Genomic DNA, 26,253 nt, shown 5'->3' with positions numbered 1-26,253 from the left:
GGCCGTATTCGCGGAGAGTTCTTCACTCGTTGTGGAACAAGATGTTATCCTACGTTAACATCTTTTGACAATTTTAATTCAAAAAAACATTTCATTTTTTGTTTCAAATTTGAGGTAAATGATTTCTAAAAATTTGTTTCCATGTATATAATGTGTTCATTAATTATTACTTTTCTATATTAAGTGTCAATTTTTTTAAATTTCTCTTTTGTTGATAATTCATTGAAAATTTTCTTTACCACTTCTTTAGGGAAATTGTCTATTTAACATTGACCATCATAAATTGAGGGTCTGCATACAATAACAACCGCTGCGCTTGGTTGTAGGGGATAATACCAGCCAGACAGCAGTGAGAGCCTCTGGGCCGTGCACTGTTATTGTATGGAGGCCCTCAAATGCAAAGGAGAAATTCTTTAATCAAATTGCATTTGAAGTGCTTAAAATGTATGCAATGATTTCTTGATTTTGCAATAACATTTCAATGAATAAAGAAAAGGAATGACTAAATTCGTTTAAAAATACTTAATCATTTTTTATTCCAGCAATTACATCATGATTAGTGATGTACTTACTAAATAAAACACTTTTTGTTACTAATGATTTTGATAATTTCATTTCTTGTAATGTTTTTTTTATTTTTAAATTTTTCTGCATTTTGAAAACGAAAAAAGTTATTTCCTTTCACATCATTCTTTTTTATATAACCGGTATCCTCCAAAGTGATATTTGCAATATTTTTTTAGCTGCATTTTTATCTATGTTTCACTTGTTATCGCAAGAAATACAATGTAAATATCTGTGAGGATGTTTGCCGAATATAACCTGTGGTGGAGTAGGAGTCATCGAGAACGGCGACCCCGCGCTTAGTTCCAGGATGTCGTCATCGTCCGATAAGTGCAGATGGTCCTGTAAGGTTTGGAGGGCCTCGGTTGATGGTTCAAGTACACCGGGTGTCGTCGGTCCCTTCCCAGGGCTGATAAAAGGGACTTGTGGGTCAGACTTCAGCGGAGTGACGAGTTTGATAACCACTGGTTCCTTCATCGGGGTCAGAAGGAGTTGTGAAGAGGGAGCTTCATAAGGAGCTGCCTCCAGAATCCTCGTGAGTTAGGCAATCTCTTCCTCTAACGATAGGGCGTTCCAGGAGCAGATTGTACCTTTTGGCGTTGGTACGTAGGTAAAGCTGTCGTCTTTTGAAGATTTTAATTCAAAGAAACATTTCATTTTTTGTTTCAAATTTGAGGTAATTGATTTTTTAAAATTTGTTTCCAAGTCTTTAATGTGTTCATTGTGACGAGGCAAAATAGGGATGCCATTTCATTGAACACTACTACTATCCGACTTTAAATGTCAGACGTCCAGTAGTTAATACAGGAAAATAGACCCTAGGTTCTATCGCGAGTGACTTATCCCAAGCGCCATATATAAACTCGCCGGCGAGTTAGAAGATCAGGCAGTGCGGCGTCAACTTTCTAACCGCTCGGAAGAAAGCAGTCAGAGAGATCAGCCAAGCAGTTCAACCCCAGTGTCCAGTGGTAACCAGGTACGTGAGGCATCTTCTTTGGGACTGCCACCTCAGCGTCAGAGAAGGTGTAGCTGTAGTTGTCCAACCTCTCTCCCAATACTTACCTGGTTTGAATTTAATTGCGTCATTTTCTTTACCATCTTTTGTCGATAATTCATTAAGAATTTTGTTTACCACTTCTTTGGGAAAATTTTCTATTTCACAATGACAATCATAAATTGTGAAGAAAAAATTCTTTAATCGAATTGGATTTGATGTGCTTAAAATGTATGCAAGGTTAATTAGCGTCGTAGAGATCTAAAACGTCGTACAACATTTTTTAAGCGTTGTTTATTGGTCTTCTTCTTGAGACTCGCAGTCGTGGTCAATGGAGGGGGATCCACTGGTCGATCGTAGGGACGATGTGTTCGTGGATGCTTGGACGACGTGATCCGTGTTGTGCGGGAAACCTCCAGATTCTCTGGAACGAGGACAAGTAGATCCAGGAGGGACGGTATTGATTCAGGAACGGCTTCCCACAGTTGCCGACAATGAGACGGCTTTCCCTTGATGTTTGAAATTTATTTTAAAAAATTTAATTTTTCTTCTTTTTTCTCGACAATTCGTGGTATTCTTTGTTTTTTTCAATTTGATAAATTCATGTACATTTTGATCGGTATTCATAATGTAGGAAGGAAATTCTTCAGCGACGTGAATAAAACTGACACTTGCATTTTAAATTAAATTTGAACAGTTTATTAACGATAAGTAAATGAAAAGTAGTGTTACATTCGGCGTGCATCACGAGACTGATTATTATTTATCTCTAACTTGTAGATGGCGTAATAAAAGCGCGAGTTTCAGACTAAAATTGAAATTTAAATATCGCATCCTAAATCGATTTCTATTATTTTTTCAAAATCTGTATGCCAATTTGAAGTTTTGCACGTTTCGTTTTTCTGAAAAAAACATCAAATTGAATGTTTACGAATTTAATTACATTCTGTTTCACTGTCAATCATTTTGAAACTGTGTAACGTTGAATCCCTCCAAAACATGCTTCCAATCTTCTACCTGAAATCCACACATCCTACACATTTTCTCTTCATCATCCATCCAATACCTACACTCTTTCACTCCTTCGCCCATTCTAAATCTACATTATCGAAAGTCTTTCTTTTTGATTGGTTTGAAATTCATTGAAATTTTTCTTCTTTTTTCTCGACAATTCGTGGTATTCTTTGTTTTTTTCCAATTTGATAAATTCATGTACATTTTGATTGGTATTCATAATGCTTGCAGTAATAGGATACTTCATACCTAAATCGATTCCTATTATTTTTTCAAAATCTGTATACCAATTTGAAGTTTTGCACGTTTCGTTTTTCTGAAAAAAAACATCAAATTGAGTGTTTTCGAATTTAATTACATTCTGTTTTACTGTTAATCATTTTGAAACTGTGTAACGTTGAATAATTTTAAATATTTACAAAATTAATTTCTTTGTTTTTTAACGACACAAATAAAGAATTACGAATTACAATCTATCAATTGGAAAAGTGTGGACTTTGTTTACTTGAAACAAGTATGCATCAAATTAAATATTTACAATTTTAAATCGTTGAAGTTTTCTCAATTTTATAATATTTTTACGAGGCTTCCGTTTCCGGTACCGTTTCGGTGTACACGCGTTTGGAAAAAGTTAAGAGTTTTTTTCAGAAATTTTAAAGGTTTTAAAAAAGGGTGGGTAGGGTAGAGTGTTGAGTGTGTAGTGTAATTTGCGGTAGTGTAAATGAAAGATATGTTTGTATAGAGTAGCGAATGTATGAGTGATAAAAAAGGTAAAAAAGAGAAGTGTGTTTTGTGAGGTTGAAGTGCCTGAAGTGAGAGAGAGGAGAGAGTCAGTGGAAAATTTTGAGCATTTGAGTGTTAAGGTAGATTTCTGGAATGGCTGAGTTTGACCCAAGTAGTGTATGCGAGAATGAGAAAAAGGCGCGAGTATTTAAAAGGGGAATCCAAATCATTTTCAATCCCTTTCATTAATTCTCAAACAAAGGTAAATGAATTGGTTGTGAATTTTTTTCAAACAATTGATTCATGTAATAAACTGTTAATGATTTAAATCCTACGTTAACATCTTGTAATGGTCTAAACTTAAATCTTGAATGGTCGTGTTCTTCACTTCCATCGATACGTGTACCATCGAAACGACAAATTATATCGAGAAACCCTGTGTCAGTAAAACTTAAGACTATACCTACAGCGTGCATCACACCGGCCCCTGATAAATCTCACGAATTTGCTATGATGAAAAAAATATTCTATTAAAAAAAGTGGAATAAATGAGTTAAGTAATTGCGAAAATTATTTACCTGGTTTAATTACTTTGTTAAGTAAACAAAAAAATGTTGTCTTATTGCCAGCAAACAGATAATTTCACTTTTTCATTTTTAAATATTGTTATTTTCAGTGAAATTGATTTATATTTAACAACAATTTTTTTGCCAACAAATGAATAAACCATTGCACAAGTTTATTTTGTAATAATTTTTGGCTGTATAAAATAAAGGTGGCGGCAAGTTTGTCCTCTATCAATATTGTTTTTTAATATAGATTAGAAATAATTTAAATTGAATTTCATATGTAAAAAAAAGTAAATAACGATTTTAGAATTTTTAATGTATTTTGTGGTTATGTTTGGAAAGAAAGTTTTTGTTCCCGAATAAAATTATCTTGCAAATGTTTGTTTCTTTAATAAATATGTAACACAATCGTAATCGTAACGAGATATATTTAAGAAAATGAAAAGATAAAATTGAAAGTACAAATACAAAATATGCAAGCAAAAAACGACGTATATAAACCTGTCCACGCAAAGACGGCGATGGGCAGATAACATTTAAGATTCGACGATAAAATAATAAATTTCTACGATAATACGACGGCGTTTCCCGGAGCACAAAATTAAATAAAAAAGGCGAAATACCGTACGAACGTTTGACTTTTTAACGGTACCAGACGATTTCACGGTAGAGCGCGTTACAATACGTGAGGTAACACCTCTTAATCTCTCCTGCGATGAAACCGCTTTGCTCTGCTTGTGGTAAGACCACTTTAAGACACCCTATCGCGGTAATACCGCAACGAAAAGTGACATTCTCGGAGCGTTCATCGGAGGCCCTCGGTTCGCTTGGCGCTGGAGGGAGAAGGTCTCGGCAGGGAAAGACGTTCTCGCACACGATTGGTTGAAGTAGGACACGCGGAATGCGCACGCACCATCCACACTCAACACGCACCAATTTTCGTACGATGAATGATTCAACAAAAAAACGTTTTCTATGTTTACAAAGAATAAAATAAATATTTTCGATTTAACTATAATCGTCACACCTGTTTGAAACACTTTGTTCAGTAAAACAAGAAGTCTTTATGTCTCTTTGATAGAAAAAAACTTTAATTAACTTTTCTTTATTGTTATTGTTTCGAATTTGAAGAAAAACCAACACTCAGCCTCCTCCTACTGCTTTCCTTTTTCCTCTCCGTAGTTTGTCGTTATGTGGAAGGGGAAGGGTAAAGTAGGTATAAATTTTTGGGTGACTAAATAGAGACTCTTTATGTCTCAGAATTTTATTGCTGCCCAACTAAATTAATTATTTCAGTTGTCAGGTAAAATAAAGTAATACAGCCCGGTTGATAACCTTTTTTATCAACAGTTAGAAATAACAGCCAACCGGAAGACCTTTTCTTCGCAATTGTCAAAAACTATTTTTTATTATTTTTCTCTTTTAAATTGTGTGAACCGTACAAATGAACAAATTAAAACCATTTCACCACCAAACAATTGTAAATTAAATAAACAAAATTTCTATTCGCAATAAACCATCACACCACCAAAACAATTATATATTAAATCAAATAAGCAAAAATTACTATTCGTAACAGTTATTTTTAATGAAATTGTATTACTTTTAAGCATAAAAGTGTTTTTTCCAACAAAAAAAACGTTCGACGAGTTTAGTTTTCAAAAACTTTTAGCGGTATGAAGTAAAGTTAATTGCAAGTTTGCCCATCTATCGATATTGTATCGAATTGATTTATTGATTAATACTGAGAAAATATAATTTAACCGTATAAAAAAATTATAAAAAGATTATAAATCTTATATTATTATTTTTTAAATTATAAAAAGAAAATTATTTTAATATTTCTTGTTATTAATTTTAAAAAATAAATTATTAATAATGAAAAGCAATAAATTTTGAATTTTTTTTTTGCAAATTTTTTGTTACATTAAAAATACAATTTACAGATTTTAGAATTTTTATGTATTTTTTGTTATGTTTTTGAAATGAAATTTTTTTTCTAAACAAAATAATACTGTTATTGTTTATTTCCTAAATAAATATGTTTTTAGCGTATTTTGAGAATTATTGTATGTACTTGGAGAAATAAAGAATATTTTAATCTAAAAAAAAATAATGGAACAATTGAAGAAATAAATTGAAAGAATATTTTAGCTTTTTAAAATAATGTATTCAATGATTGAATTCAACATTATCTTTTATTATAACAAAATAATACGATGAATACAATTTACCTTTTTACAATTATATATTGAGTTGTTAATATTTTTCATTGCAAATTATTTAATATTTTTATGTTATTACTTGTAAGAGCACTGATACTCGCTTTGTGGGATCGCAGCGCACCCACAAGGGGTACGCAGATGCCCCACAGACTATTGCCCCAGTCTGGCTTGCATTTCTATCACTGTGGGTCACCTGTGCACCCACAGTAGGTACGCAGCGTACCCAAACACAGGTAAGCATATATACTCTTTTTGGGAATGCTGCGTCACTAGCTGGTGCAGCTGCAAACCCAAATTTTTTTCAGTGTAGTTTTGTTTCGATTTCAGACGACCTTTTTTAATTCACTTCACTACAACTGCAGTACAAGGGCCTGGGCCCATAACCTATTGGTTATGACAATGTTTTATTCCAAAATTTTACGAATTTAATTACAATCTTTTTCATTGTCAATCATTTTGAAACTGTGTAAAGTTCAATAATTTTAAATATTTACAAGTTTAATTGTTTTTTTAAACAACACAAATAAATGATGACGAAATATAATTTCTCAATTGGCAAAGTGTTTACGATTCCCTGAATCGGAAGAGAAAATGTTTTTCTTGTTGTGACAATAATAAATTGAATAAATTAAAATTATTATTAAAATTTTATTATAGTAAGTAAATTTTATTTAATTACCATAAATTCCTTTTATGTTGTGCAAAATGTCTTTCGTAACAATCAGCTTTAAATAAGGGGCCGTCCATAAATTACGTAACACGTTTAGGGGGGAGGGGGGGTTCGAGAAAATGTTATCATATGTTACATGGGAGGGGGGGGGTCAATCATCATTGTTACGTAATATTTATAAGGAATTTAATCTCTTTATAATCGATAAATTTTTGAAAAGCTGTCCCTTGCCGCCACTTCAATATAAGTAAAAATCGAATCATTTCGCGAATCGATTCTTGGGAATCGATTATATCGATACTATTTCAGCTGTTTCAAAATCATCTGTTCGCATCTGTCATGATTTTGTACTTCTTTAGTTTTGTTAGTGATTAGTAATGAATTAAAAAACTAGTGTCATATTTTTTCTTTAATTACAAAATGAAACCTGATATTGGTAATATCTATCAGCGATTATTTGATGCTTATAAGAAATCGCATTCAACCAAGTCTGCTGGTAAAGCACAGGAAGAAGTCGTTATTATTTGGAAAGACCTAAAAGACAAATATAAGTTACAAGACGATTTGGTCAAAAAAGCCGAAGAATTAATATCAGATTATTTAAATTTGTCACAGAAGAACAAATGTAATAATATCTTAAAGTTTTTTACTACGGTAAGTTTTTTTTATACATTACGAACATAACCTATAAACTGTCAATAAAAATGTGTCGGTCAATGATTTGAAACTTCTAATAGTTTAAATAGAATAAATTATTTTTGTTTTAAATTATAATATGCAAGCTGAATTATTAATCGTTGACTATTTATGTGCATTTAACTATTATTCGAATATTTGTTGTAGCAAACATCTAAATCTTCAGCGTTAGCAAATCAAAGTCAACCAAGTTCATCGGCATCTAATGTAGAGTCCCTTACCGTATCAAGCTTGTCACCAATTTTAACAGAATCTTCAGATCATTTAAAATCTATTTCACGTGAAGACGGTAAATTATACGATGAAGAAATTAGCGAAGCATCACACTTGTCGACAAGTAAGAATAACGATTTCTTTGTTTATTGCTTTGGTATCCAATTTAAATTGCCTTGTAATATTATTTTCTTGTAAAGATTCCTAAAGTTACCATCGATGCTCAGCATCGAAATATATATTTTTTATACAAATCTGAAAAAATAAACCACTCAATTTTTCCTAAGATTTAAGGTTAAAAAATTCTCTTAAATAATTTTTTACTTCCTAAAAAGTAAAAGAAGTGAAAATAGTTAAAATTTTATCATTAAAAATAAAAAAATAGTTAATAATTCCAACTTTAGGAACCTTTTTGCAATATAATTTTTTAAACGTTAAATATTAAAATAATTAAAAATTAAGCTTTTAAATTATTGTTGAACATTATAAATAAATAGATTTTGAAACTTAGTTGAAAATATAATATTTCTGACAGTTTGCAAAAATTCTTTATGTTAAAATACTGTTTAATAATTCTATTAATACTAATTACCAAAAATGATTAAAATCTATTTAAATTTTATTTTCAAATTTATTTACAAAAGGTAAAAAAAGAAAAATAGAGGTATTGGACATTACAAATGATGAAGAAGATTTAGAACATGCAGTTATTGCACTTACTCCCAAGCGTGACACTCCAGCTCAAACTGCTCAAATTTCAAAAATCCATGTACTAGAATCAGAACTTAATTCTGCCGTAACTAGACGAGATGCAGGTCTTGGAGATAATTTAACAGAACAAAGAATAAAAAAGTTACGTGAAACTTTGGAATGTGAAAATAAAACATTGGATAAATTAAAACGAAACGCTGATAGACAAAAAGAATTCAGACAAACACGAAAAAAAAATCTTGATAAACTTCAGAAGAATGATAAAAATATTGCAAAATTATTAGGAATTCGAGATGAACCTGGACGACCCAGACTAGAAACAGAGCAACCTGAACTTTTAAATGCAATAACGCAAATTGCGTTACATGGTGGCTCTGCGGATTCTCGTCGTCGATCAGAAACAATAAGAACGTGCAAAACACTTAGTCAATTGCAGGCTCATCTTCTTGAAAAGGGAATAACAATATCTAGAAGTGCAACTTATTTGCGTTTATTGCCGAGAAATTCAGCTACGAATGAAGGGAAAAAGCATATTCAAACTGTGCCGGTTAAGCTTTCCCGTCCACAAACTGATCTACATAAAAGCCATGTAGATCAACATTTTTGCAAGGCCACAATAAATTGTATTGAAACATTAGCTTCAACGCTCAGTCCTGAAGAGGTATGATTTTTAAATTTAATTTAAGATTTAATTTTAATAAATAACTTTGAATTAATTTAAAGTCTTTTAATTTTTATAAAATAATAAAAATAATTTAAAATAAATTTAGGTTGCTTTTCTATCCCAAGACGATAAGGCTCGTGTACCTCTGGGGAAAACTGCAGCAAAATTGCAAGCTCCCATAATTATGCACCTCGAATATAGAGTACAACTCCCAGATCACGATTGGGTAGTCGCAGGTGGACATAAACTTATTCCTTCAGTCTACGCCGGGATTGTCATTAAAGATGGGCCAATAGGAAAAAAAACTAACGTCTCTTACTCGGGACCAACTTACATAGCAATAAGGAGTGCAAAGCACAACTCATCAACTGCCTCTACCCATGCGTTTGATCTGAAAAGATTATTAGAACTCGAAAGTTTCAATACGATAATGCGGAATAGTAATGGATCTATTAAACCGGTACTAATATTATCAGTAGATGGTGGGCCGGATGAAAATCCAAGGTACGTTTATGTATTAACAATTATTATATTTATTATTATTATTCTAAATTCTAAATTATTAAATTGTTACAAAATATTTGTAGATATGAAAAAGTGATAGCACATGCAATCAATCATTTTAAGGAATTTGATTTGGATGGTATTTTTATTTTCACAAATGCGCCAAACCGGAGCGCTTTCAACAGAGTTGAGCGGCGAATGGCTCCCTTAAGCAGAGAACTAACAGGTGTGATTTTGCCTCATGACAAGTTCGGAAAGCATTTGGGAGATAATGGTGAAACCATCGATTCTCAGCTCGAGCTAGAAAATTTTGAACATGCTGGGAATATCTTGAGCGATATATGGAGTAACACAAAAATAGATGGGTTTGAAGTGTTCGCTGAATATATTTCTCCATCATTAAATGAAAATTTAGAATCACCTGAAGTTCCAAGTCCAACATGGTATTGTAAACATGTTTTTGAAAGTCAATACTTTCTACAGGTAAATATTACCTGCATGTATGTAATGTATAAATATATATAGATGCATACATTAAAAAATAGATCATTTTTTACGCAGAATATTGACTTTTTGCAGATTATTAAATGTGATAATGTTAGCTGCTGCCAACCTCTTCGAAGCGACTTGAAGAAAGTATTAATCTTTGGACGACTTCCGCCGCCGATTCCTTTACTTCGAGATCAATCAGGACTTCGGATTCCATCACCTAATGAGGGAATATTAACCACATTTGCTAGTCTTTTACAACGACATTCGCTAGATCTAAAGCCAAATCACGATGGATTTCTGATTATGCCGTACGATATGTATTGTCCTTCTGTGCAATCTGATCTTCTCAATAGAACGTGTAAATATTGTGGATTTTACACAGCTACAAAGAAAAGTGCTCAAAAACACAAAAAATCTTTGCACCCTTACGGAGTACTTGAAACTTCTAGAATACGACCACTATGTGTAGTTGCTCGACGTGCTCGTGAAGCACTTTGTTATGTAACACATATTTCGGGCGAAGAAGCAGAATGGATTGACATCGAAGATATCGATGAACAATTCATAAATAATGAAACCGAGTCGTCACAAACAAGCAAAGAATTACCTATTCCAGTTGTTACCTCATTTGAAAATTGGTTGCAAAACCCATTTATCGAAGATTGTGATTATACAATTGAAGACAACATGCGTTATTAATTTAAGAGAGAAGATTATAGCTTTAAAGTTAAATCATTGCCAGTATTATTATGATTATAATTCAAACTATAATATCATATTTAAAAATAATTATTAATATAATTCTAATTGTTCGCTGTGATAAAGAATTACATATATTAATTATTTAAGAGAAGAAATTTATATATTTAAAGCTATAACAGTATTATTGATCATAAATAATATAAATTATTGTTAAAAAATCAATGTTATATTTTTGGTTGCACAGTATGATTAATAAAATTATTCCTCTAAATGTTTTTTATATGTAACTTAATTTTGTATTGCTATTGTACGATATAAATACTAAAAATAACAGTAATAAACAAATTTGTTTCGAAAAACGTTAGTAAAAAAAATATTTTAAAAAATTACGTAACAATGATAGGGGGGGGGGTAAAATGATTTTGTTACAACTTGTTACATAGGGGGAGGGGGGGTTCAAAATTTCACTAAAAACGTGTTACGTAATTTATGGACGGCCCCTAACAAGCAAAGCGTTTCCACATCTTGTCATCCAATTGAATGTATTTATTTCAGAATGTTTTGACATTTAAATTTGTAGTATTTTTATCGACATCAATTTTCTCAAATTTAGAACTGTATCTTTTAAAAAATTCTTGGATACAAGTTGTTGAATAAGAAACACATAAACTTTTACATTTACATTGTGGAAATATATTAAAAGAATTTTTCTCATTGTCAATGAGTTTTTGTTTTATTTACTGCAAAATTAATAAAAATTTCCAATAATTTTTTTGACGTTACTGAAATCTAAATCATTTGCACTCCCTTCTATTAATTTGCGAGAAAAAGGTAAATGAATTGGTTGTGAATTTTTTTCATATAAATCTGTAATGTAACCTTCTTTTGCTTTCTTAAATTTTTATTTTTATTTATTTATTTATTAAAAATATACGATCCTTGGACTAAGAAGCCCGCAAAGGAAAATTTGCATTTTACAAATTTCTGTATATGCAAAGGAGTTTAAAAAAAGAAGTAAAATAAAACAATATAAAATTTATAAACTGTAAATCTTGAATCTACGTTATTTGGTAATTTTAAATGGAAGAAACTCTTCATTCTACGTTTTAAATTTGCAGTAATTGAAATTTTGAAATTCGTTGCCAGTTCACGAATGCGTTCTTTAATTATTGCGAATTTCAAATAAGCGTCATTTTTTTTTAAATCCAATTTTACATGAAAATTCATTAAAAATCTTGTTGACTACATCTTTCGGGAAATCTTTTAATATCCACTTACCACCATAAAGTGGGAAGGAAAAACTCCTTAATTTAATTGGATTTGATCTGCTTAAAATGTATGCAATGACTTGTTGATTTTGCAATAACATTTTCACTATATTCATGGAAATGTTATTAAAATGGAAATGTTATGTTATCCCTCACTTGCAATGCTCTCACATCTTGGTTCCATTTTTTTCTGCAGATCAAGTTAGGCAGATATTCTTTAATCCATATACTCCAAAACATATCTGCCAGACGCTGGGCTATTTTCCACTGTTTTTTAACAGTAAATCATCGTTAAATCACCAATTCAAATGACCACTGGGAATACGTCAGCGGTATAACCACAAAACCCGAAGATATACCCGAAAATGCAGCGGAAATAACAGAATGGGAAAAGAGAAACAAAAAAGCCAAATGTTGTTAAAAAATAAAATCGTCTAACGCTTTTATTCTTTGTTAAAGGAAATTTTCAGAAAAACGAAATGTGCAAAACTCCGTATTGGTATACAAAATTTGAAAAGATAATAAGAATTGATTTAGGTATTAAATATCCTATTACTGCAAGCATCATGAATACAAATCAAAATGAACATGAAATTGTCAAGTTGAAAAACAAAGAGTACGACAAGTTGTCAAGAATCACCAAAAATTTAAAATTTTTGAATAAATTTAACAGTAGTGAAGTAAAATTGCAGGGAAATTTAAGAAAAGAATTAGGAATCACAAAACTAATAGATAATAATTTAAAAGTAGAAGCATTTTTAAAATACAAAAAAATATTGCTTGACGTAAAAAAAGAAAATTTAAAAAAAAGGTATTTTAAATGTAAAAAATCATCTAGAATAAATCGAGAAACTTTTTTTTAGCAATTACATTAATAAAATCATGATATGAAATGCAAACAATGTTTTTATCGCGATCGGAAATAAAAATCCAAATTTCGGTAATATGTGCGCAAAAATTAAAAGAAAAATGAACGCCACTATGACAATAAAATCGAAGACTTGTGATAATGATCAAGAAGAAAGAGACAGAGAGTTAACTTCAATAATTAAACGAAGTTATGATATAGAAGCATTAGGAGTTACTACAAAAAATAAACGGAATATTAAAGATGGAAATGATTGCCAGACGTGGAACGCCCTCGGAAATATACTCCGACAACGGAACCAATTTTGTGGGGGATAATAGCGAGCTAAAAAGAATTGCGGAAGTTAATTTTGATGTTATCACCACAGAGATGGTGAATCTTGGGATAAAGTGATAAATTTTATACCGCCAAATACACCACACATGGGAGCGCCTTGAGTGGAGCGCAGAGACTGCATTAAAAACTATCCTCGATGAGAGATTTCCAAAAGAAGAAACGATAATGACATTATTAACAGAAGTGGAACACATAGTTAATAGTCGCCCATTCACACACGTTTCAGTCAATCACATGGATGAGGAATGTATAACACCGAATCATTTCTTAATCGGATCATCATCAGTGGATCCCAGGCCAGGACTATTTACTAACGATGATTTACTGTTAAAAAAACAGTGGAAAATAGCCCAGCGTCTGGCAGATGTTTTGGAGTAGATGGATTAAAGAATATCTGCCTAGTTTGATCTGCAGAAAAAAATGGAACCAAGATGTGAGAGCATTGCAAGTCGGGATCTTTATTCATGGAAATGTTATTGCAAAATCAACAAGTCATTGCATACATTTTAAGCAGATCAAATCCAATTAAATTAAGGAGTTTTTCCCTCCCACTTTATGGTGGTAAGTGGATATTAAAAGATTTCCCGAAAGATGTAGTCAACAAGATTTTTAATGAATTTTCATGTAAAATTGGATTTAAAAAAAATGATGCTTATTTGAAATTCGCAATAATTGAAGAACGCATTCGTGAACTGGCAACGAATTTCAAAATTTCAATTACTGCAAATTTAAAACGTAGAATGAAGAGTTTCTTCAATTTAAAATTTTAAATAACGTAGATTCAAGATTTAATGTTTATAAATTTTATATTGTTTTACTTTACTTCTTTTTTTAAACTCCTTTGCATATACAGAAATTTGTAAAATGCAAACTTTTCCTTTGCGGGCTTCTTAGCCCAAGGATCGTATATTTTTAATAAATAAATAAATAAAAATAAAAATTTAAGAAAGCAAAAGAAGGCAGATTTATATGAAAAAAATTCACAACCAATTCATTTACCTTTTTCTCGCAAATTAATGGAAGGAAGAGAAAATGATTTAGATTTCAGTAACGTCAAAAAAATTATTGGAAATTTTTATTAATTTTGCACTAAATTAAACAAAAACTCATTGACAATGAGAAAAATTCTTTTAATATATTTCCACAATGTAAATGTAAAAGTTTATGTGTTTCTTATTCAACAACTTGTAACCAAAAATTTTTCAAAAGATACAGTTCTAAATTTGAGAAAATTGATGTCGATAAAAATACTACAAATTTAAATGTCAAAACATTATGAAATAAATACATTCAATTGGATGACAAGATGTGGAAACGCTTTGCTTGTTATTTAAAGCTGATTGTTACGAAAGACATTTTGCACAACATAAAAGGAATTTATGGTAATTAAATAAAATTTACTTACTATAATAAAATTTTAATAATAATTTTAATTTATTAAATTTATTATTGAAAAATTTAGAAAATTTTGAGTGGTATGAGAACTTTTTTGGTTAAAAATTCGCTGACTTACGGAATTTCAAAGCTTAAAACGCCAAAAACCTCATTTCAAGAAAAACAAAATTAAAGATTGCGATACCAACTAATTGTTGTATCTCTTTGTTAAGAACCAAATCTATTTTTTTTAAACAAAGTTGCACATTTTTCTCTAAACTAATGTTTTTCAGTTCAAGATCACGACACTTCTTTTTATATATTTCCAAATCCGTTGCAATCTTGTCCGTTACTTTTTTCAACTCCTTATTTTCCTCTGCCACTGAGATAAGAGTTGACTTTGTTACCTTCACGTCTTCCTGAATCACTCGAAGAACTTGCATAATATCCTCGTTCGTAGACATTTTAATCACAAATATATATGTATAAAATGTTACTCTTTTTATAAGGAACAAGCTCACCAGAAGAAAAAAAGAAACAGAAACAACTGAATAATAAATTCGAAATAATAATTTAATTTTCTTTAAGAAATTTTTAATTAAATAAATTATTTAAATAAAAAACTTGTTCCATTCGGTTTGTTCGTAACGAGAAATATACATAAACAAAAATTAATCATCTTTCCTGTGTTTTTTAAAAGAATTGCAATTAAAAATTTTTTTTAATAGGCAAATTATTTTTAATGAAATAAATAAAGTACTGGCGACTATTAAAATAAGTGATGTGAAGAAAAATAGATAGACGTCGACCAGTTCAGCTTTCCACCAAGGCATATCCATTGATGGTGATCGAAGAGAATTTGCTCCATTTCTGATGATGTACTCGACCCAAAAAACTGTTGTTTCTGTTGGACTCATTGGTCGATCGCGAAATAGATGAGATACCCGCTTTGTAGCATCTCTGTAATTTAAAAGAAATTTTTTTTATGTACGAAATAAAAAATTGAACACACAGAAAAATATTTATTTAGGAGCAGTAAATGAAATTAATCAAAATAGGATAAGACGAGATGATAATAATTTTCACAGGGGTTTAAATTATTCTCGATTCGTTTTTAACAGAAGTTAATAGAAACTCACCGATACTTAGGATCATAAAGAACTGCTTTTAATGCTCCATCTAAAGATTTTTCATTAATTTCTTTATAATCCATTTCATAGACTACATTTTTTTCTCGCAAAAGTCGAATGTTTAGAGGTTGATCGCCAAAAAGAGGAAAACCAATCATAGGAACTCCGTAATATAGAGCCTCATGGACACTATTTAACCCTCCATGTGTCATGAATACTTTTGTATTATTGTGACCTAAAAAAATCACCAAAATTATATCATATATTTTTTATTAACTATAAATACTTGAAAGAAAAGGGAACAACATTTTTGTAATTAACTATTTTTTTTCCTTATATAAATATTAATTAGTCAGAAAAACTTTATTGTTACCTAAAAGAAGAAGAAAGAAAATTTGAAAACAATATTGAAAAAAGGGGAAAAAATTTATTTTATCGAAAATAGAATTTAGCTTACGTAAAACTGGAACTTGTGGAATCCAGGGCATTGTCAGGACATTTTTTGGCAGACCTGGAGGAAGTTTTTCCCTATGGACAATTTTTACAAGTACTCGAATTGGTGCCAATTTGGCAAAACTTGCGTAGACTGCTGCTATAACATCTTTGGGAAACTCTTCAATAAGAACCATTGAACCTAAGGTAAAGAATACAACTCCGTGAACACTTTCATCCATCCAGGTCTTCAATTCCTTTAAAGAAATTATTATTATTATTATTATTTAAAAATAAATTGACAATTGTTTCGTAAATAATTCTTGCAAAATTAAAAATTATTATTATTAATATTATGATAATTAAAAAAAATTTTTTTTTTAATCTGGACTGTTTTTCAATAATATTGCAGACTCAAAATTTAAGAAAATTCAATTATTCAAAAATTAATTAATTGCAAAAAATTTTCATAAAATTATTCAATAAAATTCTTGGAAACAGTATTTAATTATTTTTAAAATTTTTGATATAATTCTATGCAATTGTAATTAAATTCGTCTTAAAAATTCAATTATTTTCATAAATAACTGAACTCTTGGCAGAATTTGAATTAATATTTATAATACGATTTTAATGAAACTCTACAAAAAATTCAATTATTTTAATAAATAATAAATTTTTTTGTAGCAATTTCAATATTTTTAAAGCAAATTTTAATGATATTCTACAAAAAATTCAATTATTTTTAAAATTATAATTGAATTCCTAGAAAGAATTTATTTATTTTTATTTAATAGAAATCTACGAAATAATTGAATTATTACTTTTAATTCAATTTTAATTGAATTTCTCAAAGGAATTCGATTATTTTTCGCAATTTTAATAAAATCTACGAAATAATTCAATTACTTTCAATAATATTTTTATTGAATTTCCCAAAAGAATTCATTTTATTATTATTAAAAATCTTAATAAAATTCTACGAAATAAGTCAATTACATTCAATATAATTTAAATTTAACTACTTCTAAAAATAACAACTGTAATTCTTCCAAAATTCAATAATTTTTTTGGTCAAAATTTTAAAATAAAATTATTCGAAACTCGCCATTTTTAAGAAAATAATAAATTTATAATTTTGTGAAATAAAAATTATTTAAATACAAAAAATTGATTTATTAAATAATTGAATATTTCTTAAAATTGAATTCTTATAAAGAATTTTTACATTTTTTATAATAATTGAATTCTTTCCAATAATTTTAATAAAATTTTTAAGAATAATTGTATTTTTCGAGCAAGTCATTTACAATTATATTAAAAAGAATTGAAATCCTGTAAAGAATTTTATTATTCTTTTAAAAAATAATTGAATAAAGGAAGAAAAAGTAAAGTAAAGTAAAGAATTTTATTTAATTTTTTTTAAATAATTGAATTCTGGTGAAAAATTTTAATATTTATGAAAATAATTGAATTCGTTATAAAGAATTTGTCAAACATTTCTTTTAAATAATTGATTTTTTCGAAAAATTTTATGCAAATTGTATTTTAATTGAAAATTGTATTATTTATAAGAATAGTTTAATGTTTGCGAACAATTGCGTGAAATTTTTTTTTTAAATAATTAAATTCTTTTGATAAATTTAATGTTATTAAACTATTTTGAAAAATTCTTGAAAATAATTAAATCTTTTCAACGAATTTTATTACAATTTTTTTTAGATTGTAACTAATATTTAATGCAATTTTAATGAAATTCTACAAAATATTTCAATTATTTTAAATACATTTTTAATAGAATTCTATTCAAGAGTTCAATTATTTTTATTCTAATGCGATTACTCTAAAAAAATTCTATTACTTTTGAAAATTTAAATAAAATTCTACGAAATAATTCAATTACATTTAATATAATTTAAAAATTGCTAGCGAGAATTGAATTATTTTTAAAAATTCCAATAAAATTCTTTGAAAGAATTGAATTATTTTCAAAAATTCCAATAAAATTCTTTGAAAGAATTGAATTATTTTCAAAAATTCCAATAAAATTCTATGAAATAGTTTAATTATTTTCAATACAATTTTAATTGAATTCCACGAAGAATTTTGTAAAAATAAAAAAATTAATTATATTAATTAATTAAAAATTAAATTAAAATTAATTTAATTAATTTAAAATTTTGTTAAAATTCGCAATAGTTTTGATAAAAACAAAATGCTACCTACTTACAGATGTCATTATTGCATCATTTAGTTCAATTTGAAGTCCACCAATTTGAACAATTGAGGGAACAAAAGGTCTTACACCATAAACCGAATAATGAGCATTAACCAAAAGCAAAGATGCTTTTTTCTCAATTTCCCGAATACTTGGTATATCCGGATCCAAATATTTTCTCATCGCTGCCGTTTGATATGCTTCAGAATATTTGAAGAAACGATAATTATGATAATGAGCCCAAAAGTGATTTTTCACTCGCTCCCAAAATGTTTTCACACGAAAATTCTTCGTCTCCCAGTTAATTGCATAGGCATTTGACATTGGATTTCCAAGTATTTCATTGAACCATGGAAATTCTATTAAAGCAGAGACCAAAATTACTGGTACTTTTAGAACATGTCCGAATCCAATGTAACAATTTGCTGCCAAAGCCTGTAGTTTCAATAGTTTATTCAGTAATTTATTTAATTACATGTTTAAAAATTAAAATTTAGTTTTTGCCAAATTTTAAATTGCTGCCAAAGTCTGTAGTTTTAATAATTTATTCAGTAATTTATTTAATTACTTTTTTTTTTAATTTAAAATTTAATTAATTTGGTATTAAAGTGACTCGAAATTGTTTGAGGTGAACAGTAATAATTGACAAACCTCTGTAATGACCAAATCGTACGGAGGATCATTCGGCGGATTTTGAATCAATTTTTGCATTTCCTCCAATGCCATTAAGTCGCAAAAATTATTTCCATTATCACTGACAACTATTGGAACAAGATCAACTGATCTGTAAAAATCAACTGTATCAAATTTCAAAGTATTTACATTTTTTGGCATCGAACCATCTAAATTAATAATTGTCTTATAATTTTTCGGCGGATTTTCCAATTTATAGTGAGAAATAACGTCGACTTGATGGCCTTTTATTGCCAAAGCTTTTGCAACACTTTCGAGCATGCTATTGTGACTTTTTGAAATAAAAGGCGAAATAACTAGAATTCTATAAGCTTCATTAAAATTTACAAAATATAGCAAAAATAGAAAATAATAGAATTTACAGAATTTATCAATTGAAGACATTTTTCTTTTTTTTTTGCAAAATCACTTAAATTTATTGCTATTTTTTACACTTATGACAAATTGCATATGAATTTTTTTCTAAATAGTAATTTATCTTATCTTTGTACAATATCGCAAAAAATAATTCAAGGTCAGCAAATTTCACTGTTTACGGAAGTAAAGGTTTTTTTATAAATATTTGTTTTTAATGTTAAATTCACTCGCGACATATTTTTTTTTTTTTTGCAAAACGAAAAAGTAGAAAATAAAAGAAAAAAATATTTTTGCAGATTCGGATAAATCAAAAGAATAACTAGTTGAAGTAATCTGACAGATAAAATTCTATGTTGATCAAAGTAATTCGTTATATTCGCACGTGCAGACTGAGAGTTAATATTTGTGAAAGAAAAACAGAGCCACGTCAAGAGGCGGTCACTGATACAAGCTTAAATATTTAAACTCAGCCGGCAAACGTGAAAATTTATCTATTATTATAATTATTATAAAAAACAAATTTTTAAATATCGTTTAAAAATTTTTAATATTTAAATATTAAAAATTTATAAATTATAATTATATGAAACAAATTTTCGAATAACTAAACTATTTACATACATATCGTACGAATTATAAAATGAAATGTAATTTTTGTTCGTGAAATTAAAATGAAAAGAATTAATCCCTTTTCTTATGTTTCGACGAATTGGAATTTAAACTTTTGTTGAATAGGCAAATTATTTTTTTTAGAATGAAAAAAGCGGTGTAGCTTATTAAAAGAAGAGATGTGAAGAAAAATAGATAGACGTCGACGAGTTCAGCTTTCCACCAGGGCATGTCCATCGATGGCGATCGTAGAGAATTTGCTCCATTTCTGATTATGTACTCTACCCAAAAAACTGTTGTTTCTGTTGCAGTCATTGGTCGATCGCGAAATAGTTGAGATTCACGTTTTGCAGCGTTTCTAAAATAGTCATTTTCGAAAATTAGAAATTTTTAGAAATCGGATGCAATTTTAGAAATTAAATGCAATTTTGCAGATTCAATGCAATTTTAGAAATTGAATAAAATTTTGCAAATTAAATGCAATTCTACAATTACAAAATTAAATACTATTTTACAAATTAAATTAAATTTTAAAAATTAAATACTATTTTACAAATTACATTCAATTTTAAAAAATAAATACAGTCAACTCTCGATAAGAAAAGCTTGAAGGGAGACCGAAACAACTTTGAGTTATCGAAAAGTTTGAGTTATCAAATGTTAATAATGCTTATAAGGAATGAACGAGAGCCAAGAATTACTTTGACTTACCGAAAAATTTGAGTTATCGCGCTTTGTCTTATCGAGAGTTGACTGTACTATTTTAAAAATTAAACTCAATTTCAAAAATTAAATACTATTTGACAAAGTAAATTAAATTTTAAAAATTATATCAAATAATTTTACTTAAAACTACAAATTAAATTTTTCATAACTATAAAACATGAAGATATCCGAGTCTTCGACTCGGAGTGATCGTTTCTTCATGTTTTATAATAATTCATGACCGAGTGATAAAATCATTATCAATTCAATTATTATTTTCAAAAATTTTCAAATACAACATTTGCTTTACAACATTCAATTTTACGAAATTTTAATTATTCGTAAATTCTTCAATTAAATATATATTAGAAAATAAAAACTTAAAATAATACCAAAAAATTAAATTAAACTTTATCAAAAAAATTAATATCAAAATTCAATTATTTCTAAATATTCACGCTATATTGCTTTTACTATTCAATTATTATCTAAAATTTTAACTAAAATTCATTTTTAAATCAATTCTTATTAGAAAATTCTACTACAATTTAAATTATTTAAATATAAAAATAAATAATTTATTGAATAATTGAATGTTTCTTAAAATTCAATTCCCACAAAGAATTTTATCAAGAAATTTTTAAATAATTGAATTCTCTCAACGAATTGAGAAAAAGAATTTTATTATTTTTGAACAATATTGAATTTTTGCGAAGAATATTATTACTCTTGAAAATAATTGAATTTCTGCAATAAATTGTTGCTTTTCCAAAATTAAACTTTTTTTCGTGTTTTTAACTAAAATTCTTCTCTATAAGCATTAGTTTAAATAATTTTTTAAAAAGTTCTTTGACAATTTTTAAATTCATTTGTATAAAATTTAATTTTACAAAATTTAATTTTACAAAATTTCAATTATTCATAAAGTATTCAATTAAATATGTATATATTAGAAAATAAAAACTTGAAATAATTTTAAAAGAAATCCACAATTAAAATTTCTCAAAAAAATTAATTCCACAGTTAAAAATATGAAAAATTCAGATTTTCAAAGATTTTTATTTGAAACCTTTTCAAAATTCAATTATTTCTAAAAATTCACACTCTGATGCTTTTAATATTCAATTATAAATATTATAATCGAAAATTTTAACTGAAATCCATTTTTAAATCAATTTTTATTAGAAAATTCTACTAGAATTCAATTATTTACATACAAAAAAAACAATTTATTGAATAATTGCTTATTTCTTAAAATTGAATTCTCATAAAGAATTTTATCAATAAATTTTTAAATAATTGAATACTTTTGAGGAATTTTAATAAAATTTTTAAGAATAATTACATTTTTCGACGAATTCGATTAAAATTGCATTAAAAATAATTGAAATTTTGCAATGAGTTTTATTATTAATGAAAAAATTGAATTTCTAAAACGAATTTTATTATTTACGAAAATAATTGAATCCGTGTAAACATTTTATTATTTATGAAAATAATTGAATGATTGCGAAAAAAATTGTAAATAATTGAATTCCTGTGAAATTTTTATTATTATATGAAAATAATTAAAGGTTTGCGTAGAATATTATTAAAATTTTTTTGAAATAATTGAATTCTTTTGTAAAACTTTATTAAACTAGTAGATATTGAAAATCATTGAATTGAGGAAAATTTTTGAAAATAATTGAAATTTTGACAAGAATTTTATTACAATTTTTCAAAATAATTGAATTTTGGAGAAGAATTTTATTATTTCTAAAGATAATTGAAATTTTAACGAGAATTTTTAAAAATTTTTGAACATAATTGAATGTCTACTAAGAATTTTATTACTTTTGAAAATAATTGAATTTCTGCAATCATTTGTAATTTCTCTAAAATTCTCCAAATTGTATCGAACAATTCACGAATTTTTCGTCCTTTTCTTAATAAAATTACGGACTTTACGGACCTTTTTTCAAAAAAACGGACTTTTACGGACTTCAAGCAAATTTACGGACTTTTACGGGATTTACGGACCTAAATCGAGCCCTGAATACTATTTTACAAATTAAATTTTAAATATTAAATACTATTTTGCAAACTAAATTCAATATTAAAAATTAAATACTATTTTACAAATTAAATTCAATTTTAAAAATTAAATACTATTTTACAAATTAGATTGAATTTTAAAATTTAAATACTATTTTACAAATTAAATTCGATTTTACAATTTTTTTCTTTGCCTCACAAAATAATTTTAATATAGAATATTTTCTAAATTTAAAATTATCATTTAAAAATTTGAAACTTACCGATACTTGGGATCGTAGAGAACAGCATTCAGAGCTTTAGTCAGCGATTTTTCCGTAATATCCTTGTAGTCTATTTCATAAGCCACATTTTTGTCAGCCAGGAGTCGAATATTTAACGGCTGATCACCAAATAATGGAAAACCAATCATGGGAACAGCAAAATACAGACCTTCTTGAGCGCTATTTAATCCGCCGTGAGTCATAAATATTTTCGTATTTTTATGCTCTAAAAAGAAGAAGAAAATAAATATTATGCAAATTTAAAAAAATGAAATACAAATTTTCTAAAGTTCTAAACCTTTTTTTAAACTCTAAATTTGAAAATGATCAAAATTTATTTATTTTTTCTTCAAATTGAATTTTTATTTTGAATAATTTTGCGTCACGTGTCAAAAAAATTAATTATTCTTTCTGAATAAAAAAATAGTTTTGAATTTTTATTCCACTTAGTAATTTATGAAAAATATTTGCAATTAAAATATGTTGTTCATTTGAACTATAAAAAACTTGTATATCATTAAAAATAATAAATACAATTCTTCCTCTATGAGGATATGAAAAAAGACAATTTTTTTAAAAATTAATTTATCGATAAAAATAAATAAAAATTTTCATCTCACTTAATACTGGTATTTGTGGAATCCACGACATTGTCAGGACATTTTTCGGCAGACCCGGTGGTAGTTTTTCTTTATTCACTATTTTCATGAGGACCCTTATTGGCGCCAATTTGGTAAAAGATGCATATAAACTTTGTAGAATTTCTTTTGGAAAATCCTCAATAATCACCATCGATCCAAGAGTGAAGAAAACTACTCCGTCTTTACTTTCGTCCATCCAGGTCTTTAGTTCCTAATTTTGAAAAAATATTTCCGTATTTTAGTTTTTTAATTTTTTAATTTTGAACTGAATTCGAATTTTCGTTCCTAAAGTTCTGAATTTTCAAACAAATAAAATTTATTTTTTGTTTATGTAATTACAATTAAGGGAAAAATTTACCATTCTGTTTAAATATTTTTGAATAAAGAATAATAAATAAAGAAAATATAAATAAATAAAATAAAAAAAGTTTACTAAATAAAATGGAAAATTTATTTTTGTATTAGCAAATTAAACATTTTTACTAAGTTCAAAATTAATTTTTACAATATAAAAAATTAGTTTTTTTAATATACAAATTAATTCTTTTATGATTTTCATTCTTATTTTAATTGTCAGTTTAATATCGCCCGACGAAATTTTCAATTAGTCAATTGGTTAAGGTACAGTTTTTCTAAAACATATTTTCTAATTTTTCATTTTTTTAAACAATATTCAAATTTTTTTGTAATGATGATCAATAGGTATATGATTAAAAAATAAAAACCGCTGCCAAGCTGGGAACATTTTAATTTCTAATTCTAGAAAGACGTTCTAGAAAAAATTGTCAAAGAAAAGAATTTTCAATTCAAAGAAAAAATATTAAACTTATTAATAATAAATATTAAATATTAGATATTAAATATTTATTATTTATTATTAAATATTATAATTAATAATTATTAAATACTAAATATTAAAAATATTAAACATACCGGTGTAATTTTCGTCTCGCTGAGTTCAATTTGAATGCCAGCAATTTGAATCATCGCCGGCGTTAATGGTCTTATGCCAAAATAACTTTGATATGCATTTATCAAAAGTAGAGACGTCTGTTTCTCAATTTCTCTAATATTCGGTATATCGGGACTCAAATATTTCCTCATTAGCTCCGTTTGATGTTCCTCAGTAAACTTAAAAAATCGATAATTATTATAAAGAGCCCAAAAATGATTCTCCACTCGATCCCAAAATGTGACGATTCGAAAATTTTTCGTCTCCATATTAACTGTATAAGCGTTTGACATTGGATTCCCGAGTATGTCATCAAACCACAAAAGTTCCGTCAATGACGACACCATCACCACAGGAACTTTCAAAATATGCCCGAATCCAAAGAAGCAATTTTCCCCCAAGGCCTGAAAAAAAAATATTTTTTTTAATAATCCAATTTTTAAAATTTTAGTTTCTATTTATATGAATAAATATTTCTATTTGGAAAATTATTTTTCGTTTCCTTGGTAAATTTTCGAAAATAGAAAATAAAAATGGAAAAATAAATAAAAATAAATAAACATAGAAAAATAGAAAAAAAAGTTAATTTGAACATTTGGAACATTTAGGAAATGAAAAAAGGAGAGAAATAATTTTTACGAACCTCTGTAATCACTAAATCGTAGGGAGGATCTTTCGGTGGATTTTTGATGAATTTCTGCATTTCCTCGAGTCCCATTAATTCACATAAATTACTGCCAAAATCTTTAACCACAGTCGGAACAATATCAACATTCCGATAATGTTCCACCATTTCCAAAGTCCATGTATTCACCATATCCTTCAACGTACCATCCAAATTGATAATTGTCGTAAAATTTTTGGGGGGATTTTTCAATTTAAAATGTGTAATAATATCAACTTGATGACCTTTTAATGCCAGGGCTTTGCCAACACTTTCCATCATATTATTATGACTTTTTGAATTTAAAGGAGCAATTACCAGTATTCTATAACCATCACTTTTTGCAAACATTAAGTAAATTAAAAATAATAGACAATGGAAAGAATTATTAAACGAAATCATTTTTCTTTCTTTACTGTTTTTATATACTTGGAAATAACAACTTTAGCCGACTACTACTATTTTTAAACTGAAGTGCAGAGTCTTATAAACGACGCATCTTATTAAATTTATTCTTTTGCAGTATGCATTCATTATCTTATCGATCATGTTGAATAGTGATGCTTAAAATCTTATTTAATATGAAAAATTGTTTAGAAAATGATAAACAATTTTATTTTTGATTTATCATGCTCAGTTGCGTATTTCCTGATAGAAAAGTTTTTTCTAATAAAAAAAAATAATCCACTTATTCATTGTTAAAAAATATTTCTTGAAGAGAATTTTGTAATTTTTGTTGTATGTCGATAAATTTACAATTTTTTTTTATTTCAGTTTTAAATTATATTGTAGCAAATTAAAATTTCGTATCAAATAAGATTTATTTTGCAGAAAATTAAAATTATTTTGAACCAAATTCAAATTGTTTTCTATCAAATTCAAATTTTGCATTAATTTAAAATTACTTTTTACCAAATTCAAATTTTGCGTCAAATTAAAATTATTTTGTTGCAAATAAAAAATTC

At 27.5% G+C, this 26,253-nt stretch overlaps 5 protein-coding genes across 12 annotated transcripts in view; 3 read left to right on the top strand and 2 right to left on the bottom strand.

The window, feature by feature from the left end:
* Positions 1-26,253, top strand: part of LOC122501958 (calcitonin receptor-like) — a 314,998-nt gene that overhangs the window by 259,736 nt on the left and 29,009 nt on the right. The window lies entirely within an intron of this gene.
* On the top strand, positions 6,105-8,085 carry LOC122501961. Its single transcript, XM_043611770.1, has 2 exons — positions 6,105-7,413; positions 7,603-8,085. Exons 1-2 carry the CDS (start codon positions 7,180-7,182, stop codon positions 7,864-7,866), a joined length of 498 nt encoding a protein of 165 aa, XP_043467705.1. The 5' UTR covers positions 6,105-7,179; the 3' UTR covers positions 7,867-8,085.
* Positions 9,055-10,795, top strand: LOC122501959. Its single transcript, XM_043611768.1, has 3 exons — positions 9,055-9,547; positions 9,631-10,030; positions 10,127-10,795. The coding sequence occupies exons 1-3, from the start codon at positions 9,228-9,230 to the stop codon at positions 10,736-10,738; spliced, it is 1,332 nt and encodes a 443-aa protein (XP_043467703.1). The 5' UTR covers positions 9,055-9,227; the 3' UTR covers positions 10,739-10,795.
* On the bottom strand, positions 15,237-19,490 carry LOC122501947 (UDP-glycosyltransferase UGT5-like). The gene is made up of 5 exons (XM_043611745.1): positions 19,019-19,490; positions 18,380-18,802; positions 16,175-16,406; positions 15,727-15,952; positions 15,237-15,547 (listed from the first exon to the last, which is right to left on the bottom strand). Exons 1-5 carry the CDS (start codon positions 19,442-19,444, stop codon positions 15,259-15,261), a joined length of 1,596 nt encoding a protein of 531 aa, XP_043467680.1. The 5' UTR covers positions 19,445-19,490; the 3' UTR covers positions 15,237-15,258.
* Positions 20,040-25,756, bottom strand: LOC122501950 (UDP-glucosyltransferase 2-like). The gene is made up of 5 exons (XM_043611748.1): positions 25,268-25,756; positions 24,606-25,028; positions 23,652-23,883; positions 23,032-23,257; positions 20,040-20,384 (listed from the first exon to the last, which is right to left on the bottom strand). The coding sequence occupies exons 1-5, from the start codon at positions 25,688-25,690 to the stop codon at positions 20,099-20,101; spliced, it is 1,590 nt and encodes a 529-aa protein (XP_043467683.1). The 5' UTR covers positions 25,691-25,756; the 3' UTR covers positions 20,040-20,098.

This window comes from Leptopilina heterotoma, unplaced genomic scaffold, assembly GCF_015476425.1.
Source record: "Leptopilina heterotoma isolate Lh14 unplaced genomic scaffold, ASM1547642v1 Lhet_219, whole genome shotgun sequence".
Taxonomy (NCBI): domain Eukaryota; kingdom Metazoa; phylum Arthropoda; class Insecta; order Hymenoptera; family Figitidae; genus Leptopilina; species Leptopilina heterotoma.
The sequence above is the reverse complement of the archived record's forward strand: the minus strand, read 5'-3'. Positions and strand labels throughout refer to the sequence as shown.